This window comes from Hyperolius riggenbachi, chromosome 1, assembly GCF_040937935.1.
Source record: "Hyperolius riggenbachi isolate aHypRig1 chromosome 1, aHypRig1.pri, whole genome shotgun sequence".
Taxonomy (NCBI): domain Eukaryota; kingdom Metazoa; phylum Chordata; class Amphibia; order Anura; family Hyperoliidae; genus Hyperolius; species Hyperolius riggenbachi.
This window is the reverse complement of record NC_090646.1, coordinates 88,924,770-88,952,037: the sequence shown is the minus strand read 5'-3', so window position 1 is coordinate 88,952,037 and position 27,268 is coordinate 88,924,770. Positions and strand designations below refer to the sequence as shown.

General features: G+C 45.0%; 1 protein-coding gene across 2 annotated transcripts in view; it reads left to right on the top strand.

Annotated features, from left to right (window-relative positions):
* The window catches only part of GRK4 (G protein-coupled receptor kinase 4), a 332,370-nt gene that overhangs the window by 248,382 nt on the left and 56,720 nt on the right, over positions 1-27,268 (top strand). For both annotated transcript variants that reach the window (XM_068276336.1, XM_068276328.1), the window contains exons 6-8: positions 1,894-1,986; positions 24,463-24,526; positions 25,923-26,063. In XM_068276336.1, the coding sequence (XP_068132437.1) occupies positions 1,894-1,986; positions 24,463-24,526; positions 25,923-26,063 (298 nt within the window). The remainder of the gene's footprint in view (positions 1-1,893; positions 1,987-24,462; positions 24,527-25,922; positions 26,064-27,268) is intronic.

Here is a 27,268-nt window from a genome sequence, read left to right as displayed (position 1 = left end):
AGCTATGAGGCTTATTACGCCAGTAGGAAATGTACAAAAACTATTCATCACAACAATAAAGACTTCCTGCTTATTGTACAAAGGCAATACTAGCTCACTTCATTGTATGCAGAGCTCTAGAGAAGAACTAAACCGTGAAGAGAAACATTGCGTGAACTAAAGAATAGAGCAGCAGTATAATGTGTACATCTATTGTATCAGCAGCACTGCACACTACACAGAGCAAAGAACACAAGCCAATATCCCCATAAGAAGTAAATAATGCAGGAAAAGTAATGGATCAAAAGGGGTATGGAGGACGAATTACCAATGTTAAAGGGAATCTGAAGTGAGAGGGATATGGAGGCTGCCATATTTATTTCCTTTTATACCAGTTGCCTAGCAGTCCTCTTGATCTTGTGTCTCTAATACTTTTAGCCATTAACCCTGAACAAGCATGCAGCAGATCAGATACACTGACTCAGCTGACTCAGATTTTACTGGATATGCTTGTTTCAGGTTTTTGACACAGACACTACTTATGCCATAAGATCATCTGGGCTGCCAGGCAACTAGCATTGTTTACAAGGAAATAAGTATGGCCGCCTCGTTATCCCTCTCACTTTGGGTTCCCTTTAAAGGGAATCTGATCTTTCAGGCAATACCAAAGAAAACACAGCACTTGACCACCCTTATGTCTGGTACACACTATGCAATTTCCCGTCGGATAGATGGGTCGAATAGATAATTCCTGATTTACAATCATTTCTCTGATCAAATTTCTGGAAATTTCGGAAATTAAATGCAGGAAATTATCTATTCAACCGTCTATCTGATGAGAAATTGCATGTGGTGTACCATGCAATAAGGGTTCTTGCAGGCATCCAGTTTTGATTAGCCAATGTAACCACTTCCACTTATTGTGAGGGCTAACAGAGTTTTAATATTGCAAACTAATTGTGCAAGTAAGCTCTCTTACTGCATGGAAGAGGTGAAATTGGATAATCATTGACCAATCAGAATTGGATGTGTGTACCAGGTCTAAGGGTTCATATAGACATTACATTTTGATTGGCCAATTTAATAAATTCCAGGTAGTATGAATGCCAGCCGATTTTGAATACCATGGACAAATTGTGTAGGTAAGCTTTCATACTACACGGAAGAAGTAAAATTGGACAGTCATTGACCAATCAAAGTTGGATGTTGTGTATTTGCCAATCTGCAAGAGGGAGGAGTCTACAGCGATGGCATTGCGTACTGCATCCGCCAGCTGCCAGCAGGTATCCATACTTCTACAGCAGTTCTTCCGCAGCTCCCTCACCATTCCTGGGGTAGATCCAAAATGTTTTCACGAAGCCCCCTTCTGACATGTTGCTGTGGTAAAGAAGGCTGATTGTCCTAGAACTAGTGTGTGAGCATTGAGGTCTCCAGTAGGGATGGCCCTGCCTAGGAGAACTCACGGAGAAGCATGTGACCAGTTTGCTCAGCTGATAGATTTGTAAGGCTCTAATTTGCTGGGCATGATCATGTGTTAAGCCAGGAAGTCATCACAGCAAATCAGAGCCTTACAAATCTGTCAGCTGGTCAAAATGATCACGTGCTTCTCTGTGAGTTCTCCTAGGTCATCCTTAATCTCTAGACAACTACCTCTAAAATTTCTATGGAAAGATGTGTGGCCATTCGTCTTGGATATCTGTGAATAGCTAATTGAATTTCCTAATTGTCTGTGAGTAACCATCAGTTTATTATTGCATCTGTAAATTTCAGTTATGGCCATACGCTCACTGAGTCTGTGCAGCACATGCAAGGTTACAGCAGGTGGCTTCCTATCCACAAACCTCTCTGCAAATGCCAGATGTCAGATTGTAAGTCAGGGCTGAGCTTTTAGTAACTGCTGTTTGTTTATTGCAGAGTGGTTCGCGATTACCTGAGTGGAGCACCATTTGAGGACTTTCAGGAGAGCATGTACTTCTCTCGCTTTTTACAGTGGAAATGGCTTGAACGGTAAGTGCACTTCACCTGTGATCAGCTCTATAAATGGCATATCTCACAGACCCAGTATTGTTTTCATTCCTTTTTTTTTAAGAATCCTTACTTTAAAGGTAAACTCTAAGTGTACTGTCCACAGTTTGCCCACATTTTATTAAAAAAAAAGTGAATTTTATATAGTAAATAAAGAGAATTCTGTTCCTGGCATTTGCCATCTTGATTCCCTCTGACTGAAGACAATCCTGATGTCATTTCCTCCCTTACTTTTTTTTTCTCCTAGACTCTGCACTGTAAGAGCTAGCTTGCTTGGTAAACATGTGAGCGCAGCAAGATCAGATTTCAGCACTAGCTTCAAACTGAACTGTCCTCAGCCAATCAGTGAGGAGTAGGAATGTGGGAGGGAAAATTACAAGCTTCCTTCTTGTCAGTAATAGAGCCAGTCGACTGAGATAAGATTTATAACAGCAGAAACATTTCTGATTAGATTGGAGTGTTTGCAATGTAGGGTGAGGTCCCAGGCTGCATAATGAACACAGTGCAGTGAGTAAATAGAATTTGATTTTGTGGCTGACGATCCCTCTTTAAATAAGTGCGTGCATAGGAACTTACTGCTATGTATTAATGTAACACCACAATACTGTGGCATCTTTCATTCAGTATCAGAATAGCAAAATCCATGAATGACTCCTGGTTACATCATTGCCCTGTACATTGAGCGTACAATGCTAGTTACCTTTCAACCCAAATCAGGATTGTTAGACGTGGAGAAATCGGTTGGTGGAAGTGACATCACTGAACTTGCCTTTCCCACAACCACTCTATAGCTTTGTGGAGTACAACAGTAGAGAAGATTGGAGAGATGCGACCCAGCGCTGCAAGGCGAGGGTGCTAACGTCTATGCCAGGGCTTCCCAACCCAGTCCTCAAATACCACCAACAGTGCCTGTTTTGTGACAATCTTCAGCGGGAGTTAATAAGCTCTGCTGATACATTAATCACCTAACCTGTGAATATTTGTGATGTCTTGAAAAACAAGCACGGTTGGTGGTACTTAAAGGACTCCGTAGAAGCGCGCCGAAGCGCGAAGCGGCTGTCAGGCGAATAGTGCCCAGCACCCACCGCCACCAAGACACTTCTAAGCACCGGTATGGCCATTTATGCTGCACCACTGTTTTGTACCTGTTCACATGGACTGTGCCTTACGTTTGGAGAATAAATGTTCATTGCAGTGCTGATCATTCCTTCTTTTTTACTTCATGCATGCACTTCCCTTGGATCAGAGCACGCCAGTTACATCCTTGTGAGTGAGGTGTGCATAACCTGCCCACCCCCCTTAACGCTGGCTATCTATTGCTGTAGTGCCAACTACTCTACTACCTGTTCCCACTTCGTACTTAAAGGACACATGAGGTGACCATAGACAACTGGTTTTACTTACCTGGGGCTTCTTCCAGCCCTTAGAAGTCATTTGGGTCCCTAGCCGCATCTCCGGTCTTTTGTCTCCATTGGCAGCCCACTGAAGATCACCGACCCCCGGATAGGTCGGTGTCTTCTGCGCATTTGCCAGGTGCGTCCTGCGCAGTACGCTACCCATGAAGTGGGCGCGCCCATGCACCAAGGACACCGACCCATCCAGGGGTTGGCGATCTATAGCAGGCAGCCAGTGGAGACAGGAGAAAACCGGAGATGCGTTGAGGGACCCAAATTACTTCTAGGGGCTGGAATAAGCCCCAGGTAAGTAAATTCAGTTGTTTATGATGATCTCGTGTGTCCTTTAAGGACAGGGTTGGGAAGCACTGTGGACTACGCCACCATGCTGCCCATAATATGTCTTCAGTTCTCCAGATCCAGGTGTACTGATTTACCTTAGTGACATTTCCTATACCTCGGGCACGCATCCATCATGCTCTCCACAGTTATAATCTAATCCTGTGCGTGTATCATTTTAATGTGGATTTGATCCACCAAGTTCTCGTTGGATCCTTTTAGCGAGTTAAAGCCTTAAATTGCCTTATTACTGCCATAAAATAAATGCTTGCCGCCAGTTTAGATAAGAGCCTGACTGTAATTTGAAATTGTTCCACTTGGATGGATGGCCGTCCTGGTTTTACTGCACGGGACAGTGACGCACACTGCGGCTGCAAGCGCTCAGTTGTACGCTCTTATAAAGAGCGCTGGACCTTGGACAAAAGCACTCGTGTTATTGATTGGATATTGTTTTATAGCACCATGGTTTTACTTCAATGCTCATTAGACGGGACACTGCCTTAAAGTGCACTAAGCCATTACTGCCACTAATCCGGAACATCTATTTAAGGATGACTTCACCTAGAACAAAAATACACTTCAAAAAGTAATAACGTTTGTTTCCAGTATTTGTATGGCACTGCCAGGTCACAGAGCACTTTACAGGAACTTTACCATTGTTTTGTTGTTGTGGTTGTACTTATAAAGAAGTTGCAGTCTGCTAACAGGTCTCCGCTTCTTTGTTGTTGTTTTATTCCCCTTAAAAATCTAATTGGGCAAAAACCTATATCTCTTTGGCCAACACATTACATGAGTTTTCCTTGCTTCTGTTAGCCAATTATGTGCCATGCGGGAGGGGGGAGCTTTTCTATAACTATGATTTTGAGGTTTATAGCGGGCAATAGAATCTCCCAGTATGGGATCAGGTACACAGCCTGTCAACTACACTACACTGTGCCGCCATAGACAACAGTATAAGTTTGTGGCTGTGTTGCCCAGGGTGGTTTTGTTGGGCACCGATGATAGTGTAACGGCTATGGCTATCATTAGTCAAACTCTGGATGCCAATTCCAAAAGCTCATCTTTCATTATCCAAGCTCCAGATGTTGGCTACAGAGCTTGCTATTACTAGCTGAGCTTTGGCTATCGGCTATGTGGGGTGATTTAACCACTTAAGTACCAGCTGTCTCTGCCTCCTTAAGGACCAGAGACCGCTGGTACAAAAACGGCGGAATCCCGACAGATAACGATGAATCGCTGCACATATCCGCCGCAATCGCCGTCGGGATCCTGGGCCAAAGACAGGGCCAGGAGGCAATGAAATCAGCTCCTGACCCGCTTACAGGGCTCTGTCGTCATAGGGACAGGCAGAGCAAGTGAGCTCGTTACAGATAAAACACAAAAGTACAGTTCCACCCCTAATACACATCCAATTTCCAACAACAACAAATTGGGGCTTTAAGTGAACAAGTATTCGTCTTTTATTTCTTCATATCAAAAAGGTCTTCATAGCAACGGACACACAAGTAGACATCATTTCCAGAAATTTCAATAACAACCAAAACCGATTGCCTTCGGTTTTGGTTGTTATTGAAATTTCGGTTTTGGTTGTTATTGAAATTTCTGGAAATGATGTCTACTTGTGTGTCCGTTGCTATGAAGACCTTTTTGATATGAAGAAATAAAAGACGAATACTTGTTCACTTAAAGCCCCAATTTGTTGTTGTTGGAAATTAGAGCAAGTGAGCTGCAGCGGAAATCAGCAGTGAGATTGGTGGGAGTGATGGAAACGGCGGACGCATGCAGCGGCGGCTGATGGAAATGTACGCCTTGCCAGCAAGGTAACCACCAAAACAGGGCGTAGATTTCAATCAGCTTGGTTCTAAAGTAGTTAATGTTAGGAAATTCATTCCAGAGTTTGACTATTATTAGCTGAGCTCTGGATACTGGACAGGTGGGGCATTTGATGTCAGGGGTTAATAGAAGTCGTAGGTATGGGTGGTTACTGTAAAGTAAGGTGGGGGAGGGGGGGGGGGGTTAATGTTAAGCAAAGGTAGGTAGGGGTGGTACATTTTAGGCATAGGTAAGGGGGTTAGTGGGACGTGTAGGTAGAGGTAGTTAGTGTTAAGGATGACTGAAGCCAATAGTAAGAGCATTACCAATATATTAACTATCGGCACAACCAGGCACCCAAATCAACAGATGCCCAGTACATACATATTCCACAAGTATATCTTGGCTATTTTTTGATCAGTTATCAGTTAATTTTCAGGTTTGCTCACCAGACAAGATTACCGGAACTCCCCACTTCAAAAATGCATAAAAGGCATATTTTAAAGGAGTACTGAAAGGGGGGGGGTAGGCATAAAAGAGTCGGACTTATCTGGGGCTTCTAATGGTTCCCCGCAGACATCCTCGGCCTGCGCAGCCAGTCACCGATGCCCCGATCCCCACCTCCGCTTCACTTCTGGAATTTGGGACTTAAAAGTCGGAAAACCACTGCGCCTGCGTGGCTGCGCCCTTGCTCCCACTGAAGTCAACAGGAGTGTATTGCGCAGGCCTAGTATGGTCTGCTTTCTATGACAAAAATGTATTAAGAACTATAATTTTTGTACCATCTTTCTACCACATCATCAAAAATCTGATCGAATTTCAGTACCGTTTGGTGAAGTGCGCAGCTGATACGGTTTTCCAACGCTCAGCCACCACACACTCACATTAGACGGCCTTGCCTGACCAATGTTCTCTCAATCTTTTGGGTAAAAAGCTAGAAAGGCTCTTGTTTTTAAACTGATTTTCTTGTTTTCTTTAATGTCTTTAAAGAGGAACTTTAACCAAGGCTTGAATTTTCGAATCAGTAGCTGATACCCCCTTTCCCAAATCTTTACCTTTTCTCAAATGGATCATTAGGGGTGTCTGGCTGATATTGATATCAGGGGTGTCTGTATGGCTGTAGGTGATGATATGACCATGATCCTGACAGTTAGCCGTCTGTGAACCTCATTGCATTGTGGGAAATAACTGTTTTCTCCAACTGCCAAGCAAGCAGCATCCCCCTCTGTGAATAGAACTCTCTGTAACGAACATTCCGTGCAGATCACCTGGCAGAACTAAAGATGTCACCACCAGTGATACATTTCAGAATGTAAATCGGGGAGAGGAAATATCTTACAATAGGCAAACACAGACTAAGTAATCTATAAAAGAATTTTGTAAAAAAAAAACAACAAAAAAAACCCACAATTTTATTCATTGTTCTTTTCACTACAGTTCCTCTTTAATGGATGAAGTGTTTGATTTAGAAACATACAATGCATAGCTTTAAAATGTGAGAATTACCAATTTTGTTTCAGCAGAAACAAAATTAGCAGGTTAATCAGCAAAGTTCCAGTATAGTCTCCGCAAATTGCTCAGATTGTAAACTTATGTTCAGCGCAGAAGAGCGAGCTGAAACTTAGATCAAATCCGACATCAAACTCTTGGTGGCACAGCGGCCTCTATTGGTGGAAATGTAACACTGCAACATAAGCTATGCATTGACCATGCTACTGTTTTTCACATGCTATTGTAATCGACACAATAGAAAATAGAAATAATAGCAAATGATTTAGAACAGATGACGGCATGGACTGAATTGTTATCCGGAATAGAATTATGAAGGAGAGGACAAAATAACAGAAAAAGGAAGAAAAAGCTGTATGGCTTCAAGGTAACTACAAAATAGCTGCAAACACAGTGGCGGAAGGGAATTGTAATAGGGTAGTTTGCAGTAGTTGTTAGATACTGTACATCAGCACCTTGATTTTGCAGTTTTTTCACAGCATTATCAGCTAGAGCAGGGGTGCTGTTGAGGGTTTTGTGGCCCTTCCTCCACCCAGTCAAGGGCCCCTTCTTCTGTAATAATTGGTAGTCAACACCCTCCACCCCACCACCACACACAGTGTAAATGGCAAAGGTGTTTCTCCAGGATAGGTAACCATCTCCAGTATAGGTAGTCAAGGCATCCCCCCTGAATAGGTAGCCAAGGTTTCGCCCCAGTATATATAGCTACCCCTGGTGTAGGTAGCCAAAGATGTAAACTCCCCATCCCCCCCCCCCCCCCCCCCCCCCCTCAGTATGGGCAACCACCTCCAGTATTGGTAGCTAAGGGGTGTCCTCAGTATGGGTAGCGGGAAGTGAGCAATGACCTAATCTCTGCATCTGCGATGTAGTCCATGGTCACTGCGCCGCTCTCCCTTCTGTACACCCCGTCAGAACTGGTCTCTGTGTGAGAGACAGGGAGTCAATGGTGGCCAACTGGCCATACAAGTGAGACAGGGTGGCCCCTTTTTGTGGGTGAAACCCCAAGCAGCCCCCCTAAACTAGAGCACTAGAGGTGCAAAACCGCACTCATAATAAAAAAAAAATTCTAAAAGACCAAAACATCATGGGCTTGATTCACAAAAGAGTGCTATAAGCACGGTCGTTTTCGCGCGAATTGTCGTGTTTGTGCGCGATCGCCAATTTTCAAGCGCAATTAACCGTTTGTGCGCGCGAATTTTCACACGCAATTAACAGTTTTGTGCGTGAAAACGCGCACGAAACCTGTTAAATGCGTGCAAAAAATTGCGATTGCGCGCAAACGCGAAAATTCACGCGAAAAACAGCCGTGCTAACAGTTAGCACTTTTTTGTGAATCAAGCCCTAAATGTGTAAACTGGAACAATTTCATATGTAATAATGGTATAGTAGATATTCAAACATGAAATATAGTAGATATGCCAATGAGGCATACAGCCTCTAAAGCTACCACAGAACTACATTACTGCACTGCGAGTTAGGACTTGCTTCACTAAAGCCTTGTATACACGCTAGATCAGTGATGGCTAACCTTGGCACTCCAGCTGTGACAAAACTACATATCCCATCATGCCTCTGCCTCCCCGAGGTATGCTTAGAGCTGTTGGAGTATTGCAATGCCTCCTGGGATTTGTAGTTCCACCACAGCTGGTGTGCCAAGGTTAGCCGTCACTGCGCTAGAGGGTTCTTGGCTGAGGTGGTAGGTCAGGGCCGCCTGTGCCTAGAAACAAGCATGTGCACAGCGGCAGCGCTGATCCTTTGATGTGTCTGCGAAACATCCGGTAATCTTAGAACTCACTGTAAGAGAGAAGTCCAAGTGCTCCAAGGGGTATGCGTACCATGTGTTGAGAAACTATCTAGTGTGGCAGGCTGGGCATGGCAGGGTTAAAAAGAAAATTAGCATGTTTCTGGTCAGATGTCACTTAAAGTGTAACTGTAGTGAAAATAACGTAATCAGTAAAATTATTATTATTTTTTTTTTTTTTTACCATATTCATTTATACATTATTCCGTCAGTGTTTGCCCATTGTAAAATCTTTCCTCACCCTGATTTACATTCTGACATTTATCACAGGTGGAGACTCTTAAGTCCTGTCAGGTGAAGCTCTACAGAATGTTTGTTTTTGAGCATTCCGAAGCCAGTGAATATAATGCCTGGTCTCCCAGAATGCTCTGAGAGGAGAATTCTGCAAAGCTAAAAAGCTGGGCTAAGCATCACTGGGAGGGCGGGGCTACATGCTATATATAGACACAGGAAGTGATTCTGATATTCAAACCAGGAAAATTACCTTAAAAGTGGGTATACTAAATAATTTACTGCATACTGCTATATGTCACTACTGTCTCTTTAAAAAGGGTTACATGTTTCCAGCCAGATGGCCCTTAATCATAACCTCAAGATGTGTTTTACACCATATATGTGCTCAAACCAGGGACGTTGCCAGGATCCTAAGAGAAACGGGGCACTTTTGGGCACTCCAGATGGAAAATGGGTGTGGCCACACACCAGAATTTGGGTGTGGTCATGGGTGGAGCCAAACTTACATTAACTTAACAGCGGTCTAAGTAGGCCTGCCCAGCAAAATCTTGGATGAAGCCCCCCTCTCCATTAATACAAAAAAGAAAATGCAGCATATCACATAAATGGGCAGTGTTATTTCAACATAACTAGGCAGAGTTACCTGGCTTCCGTGCTGCCAGTACTGGCTTTCTGCTGGGCCTGCCACCAGGTTATCTGGCAGTTCCCCCATAGCATTTCCTGATCTTCTAATGGACCTCCCTACGGCATACTCCCAGTCTGCCCCCATAGAAGAACCACAGCTCCCTGCATGCCCCCATAAAGGCATCACAGCGCCCAGCATGGCACCACAACTCCCAGTCTGCCCCCATAGAAGAACCACAGCGCCCAGCATGGCACCACAGCACCCAGTATGCCCACATAGAAGCACCCAGCATACCCCCGATTGATGCACCAAGTACAGCTGATTTTGCCTGGAGGACATCCGGGGCACGCAGGAATAGATCTGGGGCACGTGCCGCTAATCTTATGGGCTAGCAACGCCCCTGACTCAAACACAGGTCCACACCTCCTAACTGCGCATAGCAACCAGGAAGACTATAAAAACATGAACATGTATTGGAGAGATAAAAGCAAAAAAAAACAGATACTTGGAAGGGATTCACAACGCAGTGAATGATCAAAGTTTGTACCTCCCTGGTAGTGTGTGTGTCCATATTGCTCCCATGTGTTTCATCACAACATGAATCCTGTTCCAGGTTTCTGTTTTTTTCACTTTGTATCTATCTGTTCATGCTTTTATGGTTCTTAATGGGAAAGGGTTGGATGGATGTTTGCACAGGCATATATACCATCTGCAAGACACTTGATGGTGTGATTACAGGAAAATTCAACTTTTTTTAGAAGTAAACTTTGTGGTTCCAGTTTGTCTCTCTATATTTCAAGGATTAATGGCAAACATGTTTTTAAATTAATTACTTAATGTGTTAATGTGCAAATAAAAAAATATGCATTCCACAGTGCTTGTAATAGAAACAAATAGGAGAGTCACATTTCACGGACAGTCTCAGTCCCATGCATGATTGCAGGACTACCCTAGGGCTGTCCCTGCCCTCTGGAACTCTCTTCAACCAGCATCAGATTCGCCCCCACCTTTAACCACCCTGGCGTTCTGATTAAATCGCCAGGGTGGCTGCGGGAGGGTTTTTTTCAAATAAAAAAAAAACTATTTCATGCAGCCAACTGAAAGTTGGCTGCATGAAAGCCCACTAGAGGGCGCTCCGGAGGCGATCTTCCGATCGTCTCCGGCGCCCAGAATAAACAAGGAAGGCCGCAATGAGCGGCCTTCCTTGTTTTGCTTATATCGTCGCCATAGCGACGAGCGGAGTGACGTAATCGACGTCAGCCGACGTCCTGACGTCAGCCGCCTCCGATCCAGCCCTTAGCGCTGGCCGGAACTTTTTGTTCCGGCTGCGCAGGGCTCAGGCGGCTAGGGGGGCCCTCTTTCGCCGCTGCTCGCGGCGAATCGCCGCAGAGCGGCGGCGATCAGGCAGCACACGCGGCTGGCAAAGTGCCGGCTGCGTGTGCTGCACTTTATTTGATTAAAATCGGCCTAGCAGGGCCTGAGCGGCGACCTCCGGCGATGTTGGACGAGCTCAGCTCGTCCAGACCGCTCAGGTGGTTAATACCTTTAAACGAGCCCTCATAACTCACCTTTTCATGCTTGCTTATCCCCTGCATCAGTACCAGCATACGTTCTGCTAAGAACCCTCTCAACAGACGCACCTACTGTTTCTACCCCCACCATTAAAGGGAACCTTGACTGAGAGGGATATGGATGTTTCCTTTTAAACTATACTAGTTGCTTGTCAGTCCTGCTGATCCCTTTGGCTGCAGTAGCAGCTGAATTGCACACCTGAAACAAGCATGCAGCTAACCCAGTCTATTCCAGTCAGAGCACCTGATCTGCATGCTTGTTGAGGGGCTTTGGCTAAACGTATTTGAGACACAGGATCAGCAGGAGAGTCAGGCAACTGGTATTATTTTTTTTTTAAATCAATATCCTTCTCAGTTTAGGTTCCCTTTAACCACTTCAGCTCACAGTGTTGTTCACTTTATGCTTCCGAGCAACTTTCACCTCCCATTAATTCACCAATCACTTTATCACTACTTATCACAATGAAATGATCTAGATCTTGTTTTTTCCGCCACCATTTAGGCTTTCTTTGGGTGATACATTTTGCTAAGAAAATTGATTTAGAATAAAATAATTAACAGGAAGATTAAGAAAGAAATGACAAAAAATGCATTATTTCTCAGTTTTTGGCAATTATAGTTTGAAATTAATACATGCTACTGTAATTAAAACCCATGTATTTTATTTGCCCATTTGTCCCGTTTATTGCACTGTTTAAATTATGTCCCTATCACAATTTATAGCCAATATTTTATTTGGAAATAAAGGTGCATGTTTTTTCAATTTGCATCCATCAGTATTTACAAGCTTATAATTAAAAAAAATTATATTAATATACTCTCTTGACATGCATATTTAAAAAGTTCAGACCCTTAGGTAACTATTTATGTTTTGTTTTGTTTATTGTAATTTTTTTTAATTAAAAATGTTATTTGGGTAATTTTTGGTGTGGGAGTTAAACAGTTAATTTCAAATGTAATGTAATGTGTTTATTTAACCTCCCTGGCGGTAAGCCCGAGCTGAGCTCGGGCTATGCCGCGCAGGAGGATTTCTCCGGCTCTATTGGGGCGATTCGCCCCATTCAAAGTGCTGTGCGCGCAGCCAGCACTTTGCTAGCCGCGCGCACAGCTTGATCGCCGCCGCTATGTGGCGATCGCACGCAGCGGCGAAAGTTGCCCCCTGCCAGAGCCCTGCGCTGCCCGGACCGATGAGTTCCGGGCAGCGCTATGGGCTGGTTCGGGTGCGCCTGACGTCAGGACGTCGGCTGATGTCCATGACGTCATTCCGATCGTCGCCATGGAGACAGGAGAAGCCAAACAGGGGAACGCGTTATATACGCGCTCCCCTGTTTGCTATTAGTGCCGGCGACGATCGCACTAGAGGGACACATGAGAGTGGTGTTTCATGTAGCTACCACTCTGGTAGCTTTACATGAAACAAACAAAAAAAAAAAAAAAAAAGATTTTTGCCCATTTGAAAAAAAAAAAATTAACCGCCAGGGAGGTTAATTTAAAATGTATGTGGGTGTAGTTTTACTATTTGGCCACAAGATGGCCACAGTCAAAAAGTTCTGGATCTAACTTCCAGGAACTAGAAAGAGGAAGGGAAACTTTTTTTCTATGCAGAAAGAACGCGGCCTCTGATAAGAGACCATTGTTTTTTCTGCCGGGGACTTTGATCAATGAATGGGAACTATATTATATTATACTATGATCTGGGGGCGGGAGTTGTGCGCTCCTTAGGCAGCAGCAATTGCACAGTCTATCTGGATGGATATATTCGTCCAGATGGGCTTAAGTGGTTAAAGGGATCCTTAAGCCTAAGAAAAAAAAAATCATTTTTACTCACCTGGAGCTTCTAACAGCCCCAGCAGCCGTCCCGTGCCCTCGCAGTCACTCTCAGAACCTCCTGTCCTGGCCGCCAGCTACCTCCGTTTTCGGCCGACAGGCTTCCTGTGCCTGTGTAGACCTGGCCACGCATCACCGTCCATGATTCCCGGCCACAATTGCACATGGGAATGCGTTGAAGGCTACGCATGGCCAGACCTGTTGGCGAAGTGAAAGTAGCTGACGGCAAGGGACAGGAGGATCAGATCGTGACTGCGAGGGCACAGGATAGCTGCGGGGGGCTTGTCCCCAGTTGAGTAAAACTGATATTTTTTTTATAGGCTTAAGTGTCTCTTTAAGATTGTAAGCCTCTGGCATGGTCCACCCCCCTAGTGTTTCCAGCTTGATTATGCAATCTCGCTGTCTGGCACCCCTCTTGTGTACTAGAACAGACTGTATTTTGTCCAAAGACAGTGAACTACTATTATCAAAGACATTTGAATGATCTTGTTTTGTTGTGAGTTCCTTGTATATGCTACCTTGTATGTTAACCCATTTATCAATTGTCCAGCGCTGCGTAGTATGTTAGCGGTATATAAATACAGTAAATAATATAATATTAATGTAATAATTATAAATATATTAATTGTAAATAATAATAGTAACAGTTTTTTAAATTCGATTGTGAGCTTCTCTGATGGAAAGGTGAGTGACAAGACAATATACCGGTACTCTGTACAGTGCTGCGGAAGATGTCAGCGCTATATACCGGTAAATACTAAATAATAATTTGACCGTCTGCACCCTTCTTCCCTCTATTCCACTGCAGCTGGATGTGTTGGCATTAAAAGGACAACTGACGTGAGAGAGGGATTTGGAGGCTGCCATGTTTATTTCCTTTGAAATAATCCTGATTGCCTGGCTGTCTTGCTGATCCCGTGTCTCTAATTCTTACAGTCGTAGACCCTGAACAAGTATGAAGATCAGTTTCTCTGACTGAAGCCTGACCGGATTAGCTGCATGCATGTTTTCAAGTGTGCGATTCAGACACTGCAGACCAGAGAGACACCCCCCCTCCCCCAACCACCACCACCACCACAAAAAAAAAAGTTTATGGTCAAGTATCTCTGGTAGTTGCCAGAGAGTTATTGTACAAGTTAATTTGGGAAAATGCCACATGAATCGGTATTTACCAAATACTTTAGACTACCTTACCAAATGGTTTCAGGCCTATTTTACCGACCATCTCCCGCATTTGTAAAATATTCTGTGATTTAATGATTTATTTGTTATAGATTAGAAATACCGAATGCTGGATTTTCCTGAATAGCCCTTACTGAATTGAAGCCTGTGTGCTCTGACCTCTGCACTGGTTCAGAGGCTGAATGATATTGGCGGGATGAGGTTTGTTTGTCCTTCATTTGCTTAGATGTGAAATCAGAAATGGGTTAACAGGTAGGACAAACAGGTGCACTTTATTGCGCAGACACCAGAGAATAGAAAACAAGGCCGAACACCATGATTATGACTTGTCCTATTCATTGCAGTGACTCCCATGAGTGTGCTTTATTTCTGCAGTGTATGAATAGCTGCTGATCACCTAGGTGAAGTCAACTTGAACAAACAGCTGGCAGTCACTCCACTTCCTGCACCGACATAAAGTCAATGAGAGGAAGCAGAACAAACCAGTCTATGAAAATACATCAACAGAGTACACAAGAAGCCACTGTGCTACTACACGTGTAGTGCACCAATACAGGAGATCTTAGATTGGGACATGTTTTGCCCAGGGGGCTCCTCGCTGCCTGTGCCAGGCTTGTCTCCAGTTTGTATTTTTTTTTTTATTTGAAATATGCCGTACTCTGAAAATGTTTTAGGTGATTGGGCAAATAGCTGTAAAGTGAACCTGCTTTTGTATTAAAACGCAGCGATTATTTTTTTCTAAACATTCAAGGAGCACAAAAAGCTAAAACTAAATCAATATTTGTATGTACTTTTCTGCACAGTTTAAAGACCCATAGGACCACTGTTACCTAAAAATTGTCAAATGTAAAATGCGTATAATCACATACAAATAAGAAGTAAGTAAAATGAGCCAAAAATTAACTTTCTCCTATGTCTTTTACAATAATAGGGCTAGTCTATGTCTTCATGAGGGATTCTCAGCATGGCCTTTATTCTTTATTAAGACACTCCCTGAAAAAGATTTATACAAAGATGCTAGCTAGCCTCTCTACTCACTGCACACTGATTTGGCAGTTGGACGGAGCAACTGCCATTCATGAAATGCTTTTGAAAATAAAGAAAACCCTGAGAGTCCCCCATGAGGAGATGGACTAGTGAAAACCTCTCGGTTCTGTTAGGTTTCTACTACTTACTGTAAGTACGCAGGCGCAGTAAGCTCGGGGTGACGCTGGCGCGGGCACATGCTCGCGTGTGTGCGGAAGACCTGACCTGTCCTGGGGACAGCAGGAGACGGGAGAGGAGCGGAGCTGTGATGAGGGACAGAGTGACTCGTAGGGGCTGGAAGAAACCCCAGGTAAGTACAGTTTTTATCCCTCACCTCGTATGTCCTTTATGCCACTTTTACCTTCCCAGTGGCTCTGGGTCACCATGAGATGTCTGGGTATTCCATTACACTATCCATGTGATTTTGTATTACCCAGTAATGTCCGGCAACCAGACTCTGCATAACGTTTCTCTTTGTTGGTAATCTGACTGGTAAGCCCTCTATGACTAACCAACAGAATCTAAAAGGACAGATCAAAATAAATACATTAGATCGTTTCACATTTCTGATCTACCTTGTACCACATCATCTGGGAATCACATGTCACTTAGTAGCTGGACAACTCCCTTTTTTTCCCAGTTTGCAGCTCCTAAACCAGCTCTCTCTGTTCTGTACAGTTGCTGCTTCCCACTGATAAGGGCAATGATGTACAATGGGCAGGGATTTTGGGGTCTTTTCATTGTTGAATATTTTTAGAGTTGTTTAAGAGGAACTGTAGTGAAAATAACGTAATGAATAAAACTGCTTATTTATTTTTTCTACAATGTTCATTTATAAATTGTTTAGTCTGTGTTTGCTCATTGTAAAATCTTTTCTTACCCTTATTTACATTCTGAAATGTATCACATCTTTAGTCCTGTCTGATGATCTCTGCGGAATGTTTGTTTACAGAGATTCCCGAAGTTAGTACAAAATATACCTGGTCTGCCAGAATGCTCTGTGAAGGATGGGATGAGTTCCGGATCATTCATTAGCCTAGGCTAATCGTCACTGGGAGGGCGGGGTTACATACCAATATACAGAATAATATACTGCTTTCTACTTTACATCACTACAGTGCCTCTTTAAAGGGAAACCGTAACCAAGAATTGGGCTGATACCCCCCTTTCCATGAGAAATATTTTCCTTTTCTCAAATGGATCATTAGGGGGATCTGTATGGCTAATATTGTGGGGAAACCCCTCCCACAGTGTGATGTCAGGACCGTGGTTCTGGCATCACACAGTTGGGAGCCTTGTTGCACTGTGGGAAACGACCGCTGTTTACAGCTGTTTTCATTAGCCAAAAAAGCAAGTAGCATCTCCTTCCACTGACATCACCTGCCAGCAGTAAAAATGTCACCATGTGATAAATGTCAGAATGTAAATCTGGGAGAGGAAAGATTTTACAATGGACAAACACTGACTAAATCATTCATACATAATTATTCTTAAAAAGAAGCACTTTTTTTATTACATTATTTTCACTGGAGTTCCTCTTTAAGCCACACTGGATTAAAATTCCTTTCTCGGTTCAGTATTAACAAAAGTATTCAGCACCATTTATTTTGTCGTTAGCGGGGCCAAAAGATATATATTAACTGTAGTCTGTTTTCATTCTGCTTTGAATTGGTTGAGATGAAACCACAAACATTTAGCTAAACCCAAATGACTTTAAAAATTCTGCATGACCTCACCTCAGAGTAAAAGCATACTTGTCAGTCTTCCCAGAATGCAATGCTGAATTTTGTGGTGCAGAAAGTCAGAAAGAGACCTAAAGCCTTGTACACACGCTTGACTAAAGTCGGCTGAGGTGGCTGCCTCAGCCAATCATCCAGTGTGTGTACAGTGGTTCGCAACCCACAAGCGTTTCACCTGGCGGATCAACTCACCCCCTCGACAGCCGATCCCATTGTCTACGTGCTCCCCCGCCCGCCGTGTGACATCATGTGCACGCCTCTCCGTCATCCCTCCACCTCCCTGCATAGCAACACAGCGCATCGTCAGCGCAGCTGACTCCTGGCTGTGCAGTCTGCCACAGCGATGTCCATCAAAGTTGTGTGCGCACCTTAAGGCTGGGTCCACACCAGGCATGGTTGCAGGACGGACCCTGCGGTCTGTGATCCTGGCGGTCCATGATCCTGCAAATCTGTAAATCACAAATGGATCCATGCTGCCTTTTTGCAGCATCTGTTTTTGGTCCGTTTGCGTTTTTTGGAGGGCTAAAAACCAGATGGAGAGGGGTAGCAGGCAAGACGGGGGTGGCAGCGGGGTCCCCCATCCCCGCTCCCTCCCCAGCTAGTTTAAATAATTTAAAATGAATCTAATCAAATATATCAAGCGGTGGCGAGCGGGGGATTTCGGATCCGGTTTTCCTTTGGGTGAAGACGGCTGCTATTTTTAACATTGCTATCAGTGGCCTTGGTTTTTATCAGGTTTTAAATAACTGAGCCACGGATATATTACCGGACCTAGTGTGAACTAGCCCAAAGACATACTCGGGATAGTTGTGCCAGAGATGGGTGTATAAAAGGGTCACATTTGGGATGGCTTTGAACAAAAATCAATCCGCAAACATTGTAAGAAAGCTGTAGAACACAGACCTAGTGGTGAATGATTTGAAGCACTAGGAATGCTAACGGCTGCTAGTGAGATGGGAGTGATCATTCCAGCTGATGAGCTCAGATCCCCTGTGTACCCACAGATACTCTGCATCCCTCCATCCTGTGTATTGAATGTGCCACGGTGGTGAATTTATAATTCCAGGAAACTCCCGATTCTCAAAAGCATCACGCACGGAATGCGCATACCACAAGCACTGCTTTACGTCACTGCCCACACTAAGCTACATCCCACAACTGTTCTGCCCACAGTAAGTCACCACCCAAAACAGTGCCGCCCACACTAAGCCATCCCCCATAGGTGCTTCCGGGTCTGTGTACATTTACAACCTTCGGTTAGTATATAGTACCAGTACAGCTGAAAGGCTTGGTACACATATAGCTGAACAGTAATCTGGCTGCAAACTGTTAACTTTAGACTGCGTGGCAGAGAGAGACACACTGAAGCACACAGACAGAGCTGCAGCTGATGATTATTTACACACATTTAAAGCTATATTTCTGCTTTCTATCATTCTGCAACAAACACAATTACTAACTTCCAGCTAGAGCAATATCCTGCCTCTATCTGGCCAGCAGACGCCAGTCAGCCAATCAGGTGTACTGTCATACACCCTTTGCCTGCTATACCAAATCTAGCAGGAATTACATAAATTAGCATTCAGGTGGGAGGCTTCGGTTGGACGCAATCGTGAATTGCATAGTTTACAGGGACGCCCTGTGTAGGCACATCTCCCACACGGTCCCCTCCCTAACCACTCACCTGTCAACCGCATCCTGGAAGCTGCAAAAAAAACATTTAAAATCACAAACATTGGTCCACATGACAGCCCAGGGGCCCCAGGTCTCTCTCACTCGCTGGGGCCCCCAAACCACCATGCGACACCTAGAGGGAAGTGTGGGCAAGCCCTGGACCTCTCACCTCCAGGGAACTCACCCCACCACCTCTAAACTGAATGCCAACTGCAACAAACACAATTGCTAACTTCCAGCTAGAGCAATATCCTGCCTCTATCTGGCCAGCAGACGCCAATCAGGTGTACTGTCATACACCCTTTGCCTGCTGTACCAAATCTAGCAGGAATTACATAAATTAGCATTCAGGTGGGAGGCTTCGGTCTCTCTCACTCGCTGGGGCCCCCAAACCACCATATGCGACACCTAGAGGGAAGTGTGGGCAAGCCCTGGACCTCTCACGATGCAATTCACGATTGCGTCCAACCGAAGCCTCCTGAATGCTAATTTATGTAATTCCTGCTAGATTTGGTACAGCAGGCAAAGGGTGTATGACAGTACACCTGATTGGCTGACTGGCGTCTGCTGGCCAGATAGAGGCAGGATATTGCTCTAGCTGGAAGTTAGCAATTGTGTTTGTTGCAGTTGGCATTCAGTTTAGAGGTGGTGGGGTGAGTTCCCTGGAGGTGAGAGGTCCAGGGCTTGCCCACACTTCCCTCTAGGTGTCGCATGGTGGTTTGGGGGCCCCAGCGAGTGAGAGAGACCTGGGGCCCCTGGGCTGTCATGTGGACCAATGTTTGTGATTTAAAAAAAAAAAATTGCAGCTTCTAGGATGCGGTTGACAGGTGAGGGGTTAGGGAGGGGACCGTGTGGGAGATGTGCCTACACGGGGCGTCCCTGTAAACTATGCAATTCACGATTGCGTCCAACCGAAGCCTCCCACCTGAATGCTAATTTATGTAATTCCTGCTAGATTTGGTACAGCAGGCAAAGGGTGTATGACAGTACACCTGATTGGCTGACTGGCGTCTGCTGGCCAGATAGAGGCAGGATATTGCAATGAAAAATTCTGCCAGGAGGCAGCGCAGCAGTTTTTTTTTTTTAAATCATGTAGCGAGCCCAGGGCTCGCTACATGATAGCCGATCTCCGATCCTTCAAAGAACGACATTTCCTGGAGGGCTTCCCCCATCGCCATGGCGATGGGGCGTTATGACATCACCGACGTCGGGACGTCATTGGGAGTCCCGATCCACCCCTCGGCGCTGCCTGGCACTGATTGGCCAGGAGGCGCACGGGGTCTTGGGGGGGGGGGGCGCGCCGCAACGGATAGCGGCGATCGGTGTGCTGGCGCAGCTAGCAAAGTGCTAGCTGCGACCAGCAAAAAAAAAAAGTATGCAAATCGGCCGAGCAGGGCCGGAGAAAACCTCCTGCGCGGCATACCCCGAACTATGTTCGGGGTTACCGCCAGGAAGGTTAACTGTATACTCTGTATGCCAAAGAAACAAGGCATCTCTGACCTCAACATCTTCAGGCCTGTGGCCCTGACGTCTGTCATCATGAAGTCACTAGAGAGAGTGGTCTTATCCATCCTCAAGCTATCCACCCTGCCCCTTCTGGACCCACTCCAGTTCGCCTACAGGGCAAATAGGTCTACTGACGATGCCCTAAACATCTGCCTGGAATACATCCTTAACCACCTCGACAGACCAGATGCTTATGCCAGAGTTCTGCTACTGGACTTCAGCTCAGCTTTCAACACTATATGCCCATGCATCCTTCAGAATGTCCTGTTCACACTTGGGGTCCACCCCACCCTACGCTTATGGATCACAGACTTTCTTACCAAGAGATCCCAAGTTGTCAGACTGGGGGACATCTACTACAGAGAAATGACAACCAGCACTGGGGCACCCCAGGGCTGCGTCCTGTCCCTGCTGCTGTTCTCTCTCTACACAAATAATTGTAGATCCACGGCGAACTTTGTCAAAGTCATAAAATGTGCCGACTATACCACCATTGTTGGCCTCGTCACCAAGGACAACATCCAGGAGTATCAGCAGCAGGTGGAGAGAATATGCCACTGGTGCATAGAGAACAGGCTGGTGCTCAACACAGCCAAAACTGTCGAGCTACTAATTGACTTTAGAAAGTCTGCGCCCACTCCGCCTCCCATCTACATTGTCGTCGCCGAGGTGACCAGAGTGCCCTGTGCTCGCCTTCTGGGCGCTACCATCTCCAGCGATCTCAGTTGGAAGGCCAACATTATGGCAACCCAGCGGAAGGCCCAGCAGAGGCTGTTCTTCCTCCGCCAACTGCGGAAGTTTGGCATGGCACAGGAGATCCTAACATGTTTCTATTCCGCCACCATTGAATCGATCCTCTGCTCCTCCACCCTGGTCTGGTACGCGGGAGCCACTGCCAGGGACAGACACAAACTAGAGAGGATCATCAGGTCGGCAGAGAGGATCATTGGGAGACCCCTGCCTCCACTCGACCTCCTGCATGACACGAGACTGCGTGCTAGGGCGCTGAAGATCGCAAGTGACCCCTCACACCTAGGTCACTGTTTCTTCACCCCACTACCATTGGGCCGGAGACTTCGAGCCATCCCCACTAAGACCACCAGAAACAAGAACTCCTCCTTCCCTGCGGCCGTCAGCCTCCTGAACTCCCTTAACATTCTCCCACCCTCTATCTGTGCCTTACCACCGACACAGTAGCGGACCGAAACTAAATACGCATTTTGAAGCAACCGGCCATCACTCCTAACTGACTGGACTTTTTGTCCCTTCACCCTGGTCATGCACCCTGGCCAGACTCCAGCAGCGCACTGGAAAATGCATACGGCCGCTGACTGTATACTTCTGAATGTATATTGTGAACATACATTTCCTCTTTTTTTGAGTGCAATATGTTCCTGAGTACGATGTTTTTTACTGCCATGTCCTTATTGTATTGTAATGCTCTTTTCTGCTTTCTGCCTATGCATCTCTTGGAGCTATGTACTATGTATTGTGCCAAACCCAATTCCGAGCATGACCCAGTCATGCTTGGCGAAATAAAACTATTCTGATTCTGATATTAACTGTATATAAACTGTATACTTTGTCACTATGGTTTTCCAGGAATGGTTGTAGCAGCTGAAGAATGAAGTTGAAAGATAGTAATGGAATTCAGTTGCACAATTATTTGCATAGTGATGGCATAAATTATATGGATTTATGTACTAGAGTGGAGTAACTCTTAGGCCTCTTGCACACTACATGCGATTTTGATTTTTTTTTTCTTTTATACGTCTGATTTTTTATTTAGATTAAAAAATGCAGTACGTTTTTTAATCGGAATTGCGTGTAGTGTGCAAGAGGCCTTACAGTGTTTTTGCCTGACTCTTGGAACACAAAGGACTGTACACGGGAAGTTTTTCATGTTCACTTGTCTGAAGAGTATCTGCCTCCACATACAGTACAAATTCAGGCAGGGAACACACTTGACTGTTTTGGTGCGCATTTTCTGTACAGAAAAACTGAGAACTCATGTTAATCAACGTGCTAGTACACACTTACTGTGTTGTTCGCACGCGGAAAAAAAACTGACATTCTGCATGATGACTCTGCACATTTTGGGAGTTTCCTCTATCATTTACATCAGCTGCTGTGAAAAAACGCGCGCGTTTTCCTGCATGGAAACACACTTGGTGTGCAGAAAAAGTATGCAGAAAAATGCGCACGGAAAACAAACTCAAGTGTGTTCCCTGCCTCAAGGATTTCATACCACCCTGCCAATTCCTATAGATTTGAGTTTGGATTTCTACTAGTATTTGCAACTATTTAAAGGGACCTGACGTGAGATGAATATGTAAGCTGCACTTTTCATTCTCTTATACCATATATACTCACGTATAAGCCTAATTTTTCATCACAAAAAATGTGCTGAAAAGTTACCCCCTCCGCTTATATGCGAATCAGTGGTTCAGAACGTATAGTGGAGCAGGTTTTGTTACTGGCAAAGGAGCGTTAGGATCTTGCACTAGTGATCCTGCTCTTGCCAGCTGCTCCCAGCTGTGTCCATGCCCCCCCCCATCCCCCGCTATATGGTTTGCAGAGTGAAATGCTCAAGACCTATCTTTGATGCCTGGCTTGTGGGGTGAAGCGTACAAGCAATGGGTCAGCCGTGCAATGGTATGAGATGCCTCCTGTGTGGCATTCACTGTGTCTCATATCTATGGCACCATTTAGTGGCATCCTGAGACACAGCTGCATCACCCTTGGGGCACATCTGGCTTTGGGGAGAGGGCATGACTTGTACTGGGGGCATATCTGGCTCTTGTGGAGGGGGCTATACTGGGGAGGGGGCTTATATGCGAGACAGCCACCTTTTTTACCCCCTTTTTTTGGTGGTTTCTGGGGGAAAGTGTGTACCTCGGCTTATACGCCGGTCAGCATATACAGTGGGATGCGAAAGTTTGGACAACTTTGTTAATCGTCATGATTTTCCTGTATAATTCATTGGTTGTTACGATAAAAAATGTCAGTTAAATATATCATATAGGAGACACACACAGTGATATTTGAGAAGTGAAATGAAGTTTATTGGATTTACAGAAAGTGTGCAATAATTGTTTCAATAAAATTAGGCAGGTGCATACATTCGGGCACTGTTGTCATTTTATTGATTCCAAAACCTTTAGAACTAATTATTGGAACTCAAATTGGCTTGGTAAGCTCAGTGACCCCTGACCTACATTCACAGGTAAATGCAATTAGGAGAAAGAGTCTTCCTCCTTTTAATTTTCTCTGAAGAATAGCAACATAGGGGTGGTACTGCACAAATGCTAGGTGTCCTACGCACTGCAGCCGCACTTGTTCACGAGTCAGAGCCAGATTTGTACTTTTTACCACCCAAGGCCCACTATCACCAGCTGCCGACGGACCCGCAGCATCCTAAACTTCCCCTTAGCATGGCAGGGATTAGATTGTAAGCTCCTCTGAGGACAGTTAGTGACATGACAGGGATTAGATTGTGAGCTCCTTGCAAGCGGACAATTTGGTGAGTGACAGGCAGTCACTGCCCATTCGTTGCCCCTTCATCCATTGCCACATCCGGCTGTTGGTAGCTGCCCACCGCTATGTGCAAACTCTGTGTAGCAGGATTAATGTCCGGAAGGCTAACTGCTACTGCTGCCCACCGCCCACTCCTGCTTTCCTGGTGCCCTAGGCCATGGCCTTTGCGGCCTTGACTGTAATCCAGCCATGTCACAAGCTGGAGCACGGATAAAAACTTCCAGTGGGTCCCATCTCTGAATCCCAGGTTTGCTTTAAAATGTATAAAATGCATATGCAGAACTCAAAACTCGCTACCGGTATATAGTAAAGTGTACTGCTGCAAAATGTAATTTTGCAAGGTCTTTTAAAAAAACAAACACATTTTTCCACTTCTTCCAGCATGATCACATTTCACATTTTCAGGCCGTTCGTATCGGCGGGTCGATTGTCAGTCGGGTATTCGTAAGTTCGAACCTCCTGTATTGTTGCAATTGTGCAGAAAAGAACACATTTGTGCTTGCTGTCAATTTTGGAAAAAGCTGGCTGCAAACTGAGACTTGTAGGGCAATTGTGTAAAGATGCCTGGCTCTGTTTATTTTACAACAAATGTAAAGTTTCCCTTTTAGGAGTATACATATGTGAATTCCTAATGCTGATGCTTGTGGTGCGTTTTTAATTTGAACACTCTCTCTATTTTCAGGCAACCAGTCACCAAGAACACATTCCGGCATTACCGGGTTTTGGGGAAGGGTGGATTTGGTGAGGTGAGTCCCTTTACTTAGAATTTTTCGTCAACATTTTGATAAGTGTGGTAATAATGTGCACACTGCTATGAACCCATAGCAGCCAATTATATGAGGGTGTAGCAATAAGTATATCAGCTGCTATGGGGCCCTGAACTGGTGTGGGGTGGTGCTGCTAGTGATCTTTACAGTGTTCTCTGCCCTTTTCATTTTCCGTCACTATCTCTGTGCTCTTGTGTTATATGCACTATATTATGTGTGTGAGTGTTGTATTGTCTTGCCCGCACATTTCTATGGGGCTAGGAGAAGTTATCATTACTCAGAAGTGCCTGGGTCTGGGGACGTTGCGATTTCTAGTTACTTCACTGCAATCAAACATCAGTTTCAAATATAATTTGTTAGGCTTGACAGACAAACAAATCGTAGAGCAAGAAAAACCCAAGGAGAGGGGGGTGCGTTAAGAGGAAGATACCTGGTCAGTGAGCCGCCACACTGTGTTGTCCAGCATGCTCTGTAGCATGTAAGTTAGCGTTGCAAAGGAGCGACAAAAATAAGTTTTGCATCTGGCACTGCTGTGTACTTGTATTTTGTAATAAAGTTACATGGGACTTTTCAGGCAAGTGAAGTGTGCGCCGGTGGGAAATGCAGACATCAAACCAACAAACATTGATTCCGGTAATACCATTAATATCTAACTGTACATCATTTATTGCAAGATTTTGAAACGATAAGTTCCTCCTTTAGGTATTGTACAGAACTTTACCCATACTGGGAACGGTTCTGACCCAATGAAGGTGTTACCGGAATCTACACTTGTTGGTTTGACGCCTGCTTTACTTTTCAGGCAGCTATTAAACAATCAATTAGACTTAATTTTATTTGAACATCCGGTGAGGGTAAAATGTAGTGGGTGCTGGGCAGTGACAGGGAGCCTGACGGCCGTTTCGCTCAGGGGTGCTTCTTCTAAGGCTGACCAATGGAAGAAGCACCGTTGTGCAAAATTGATTGTTTTATTTCTGCCTGAAAAGTCACATGTAACTCTATTACAATAAATGCAAGTACACAGCAGAGCCAGATGTGAAACTTCTTTTTGTCATTGAAATGTAATTTGTACGGTTCACTACATTTGGATTAAAAATGGCTTGTTAGTGTACTTTTGATGTAGGAGACCAGCATATAAATCCTGTCTGGAGCCACTACCTAACCAGTAAAGAATCCTTGGGCAAGACTCCCTAATGCTCCGTGGTGGCCTACTGAGCCCCGGGGGGCTGCAGCTCTTCAGTGCTTTGAGTCCCAACAGGAGAGAAGTGCTGTACAAATGTTAGCTTTTTCTATACAATGGTGTGCCTGTGTTCTCTTGCCTTTTTCTCTTGGCCAAACTGTTTGGACTGATCCAGGTTTTCCGCTGTTCTGCCAGGTGTGCGCGTGCCAAGTGCGAGCCACAGGGAAAATGTACGCCTGCAAAAAGCTGGAGAAGAAAAGGATAAAGAAGAGGAAGGGAGAATCTATGGCATTAAATGAAAAACAGATTCTAGAAAAAGTAAATAGTCACTTTATAGTAAGTATCCATTTATTTACTCCTTGGGAGGTATTGTGTGTGGATCTGGTGTGCAGTCAGTGAGGGCGGAGCTCCAACCAGTTCCCATCCAACAGAACTCTGCTTCATGTTCTCCTAAAGGTAGCCATACACTGGTCGATTTGCCATCAGATTCGACCAACAGATAGATCCCTCTCTGATCGAATCTGATCAGAGAGGGATCGTATGGCTACCTTTACTGCAAACAGATTGTGAGACGATTTCAGCCTGAAACCGTTCACAATCTGTGGTGGTGGTGCTGGGAACCGTGTAGCGGGAACGATGTGACAGCAGATTCGATCCCAGTGATCGAATCTGCTGTTGATCTGGCGGGAATCGGCCTAGTGTATGGCCAGCTTAAGGTGCCTGCATGTTAGTTCTAGCCACAGCTCAGTGGAGAGGGCTGATAACAGGCCAATAATTCCCAGCAGCATGTTTTAGGGCCGGTTCACACTTGCTTAAAAAACGTACTCGTTCGGTAGGCCTGCACAATTTTAGGGAAAAAATTGAATTGTGATTTTTTTTTTTCTGTTAATTGCGATTTTGTTTGTTTTTTCACGATTTTCTTCAAATCAAGCTTTGGCATTAAATTCACAATGTACAGTAACATTTACAAACATGCATTGGCAGAAAATGACATCATACTATCAAATTGATAGTATGATGTCATTTTCTGTCATGTTTATACATTTTACTGCATTGTGAATGTATCAAAACAAATAGCTATTATTAAATGCAAAGCTGAGTGCCACAGCAGATCCTGGGCAGTGGCCACTTACTGGGCAGTGGCGGTGATCCAAGTTGTTTGCTCGACAGGATAGTGGTGAGATAACAGATCCTGGGCAGTGAGCAGATGTGCAGTACACAGTGTGACCAGATCCTGGGCAGTGAGCAGATGTGCAGTACACAGTGTGACCAGATCCTGGGCAGTAAGCAGATGTGCAGTACACAGTGTGACCAGATCCTGGGCAGTGAGCAGATGTGCAGTACACAGTGTGACCAGATCCTGGGCAGTGAGCAGATGTGCAGTACACAGTGTGACCAGATCCTGGGCAGTGAGCAGATGTGCAGTACACAGTGTGACCAGATCCTGGGCAGTGAGCAGATGTGCAGTACACAGTGTGACCAGATCCTGCGCAGTGAGCAGATGTGCAGTACACAGTGTGACCAGATCCTGGGCAGTGAGC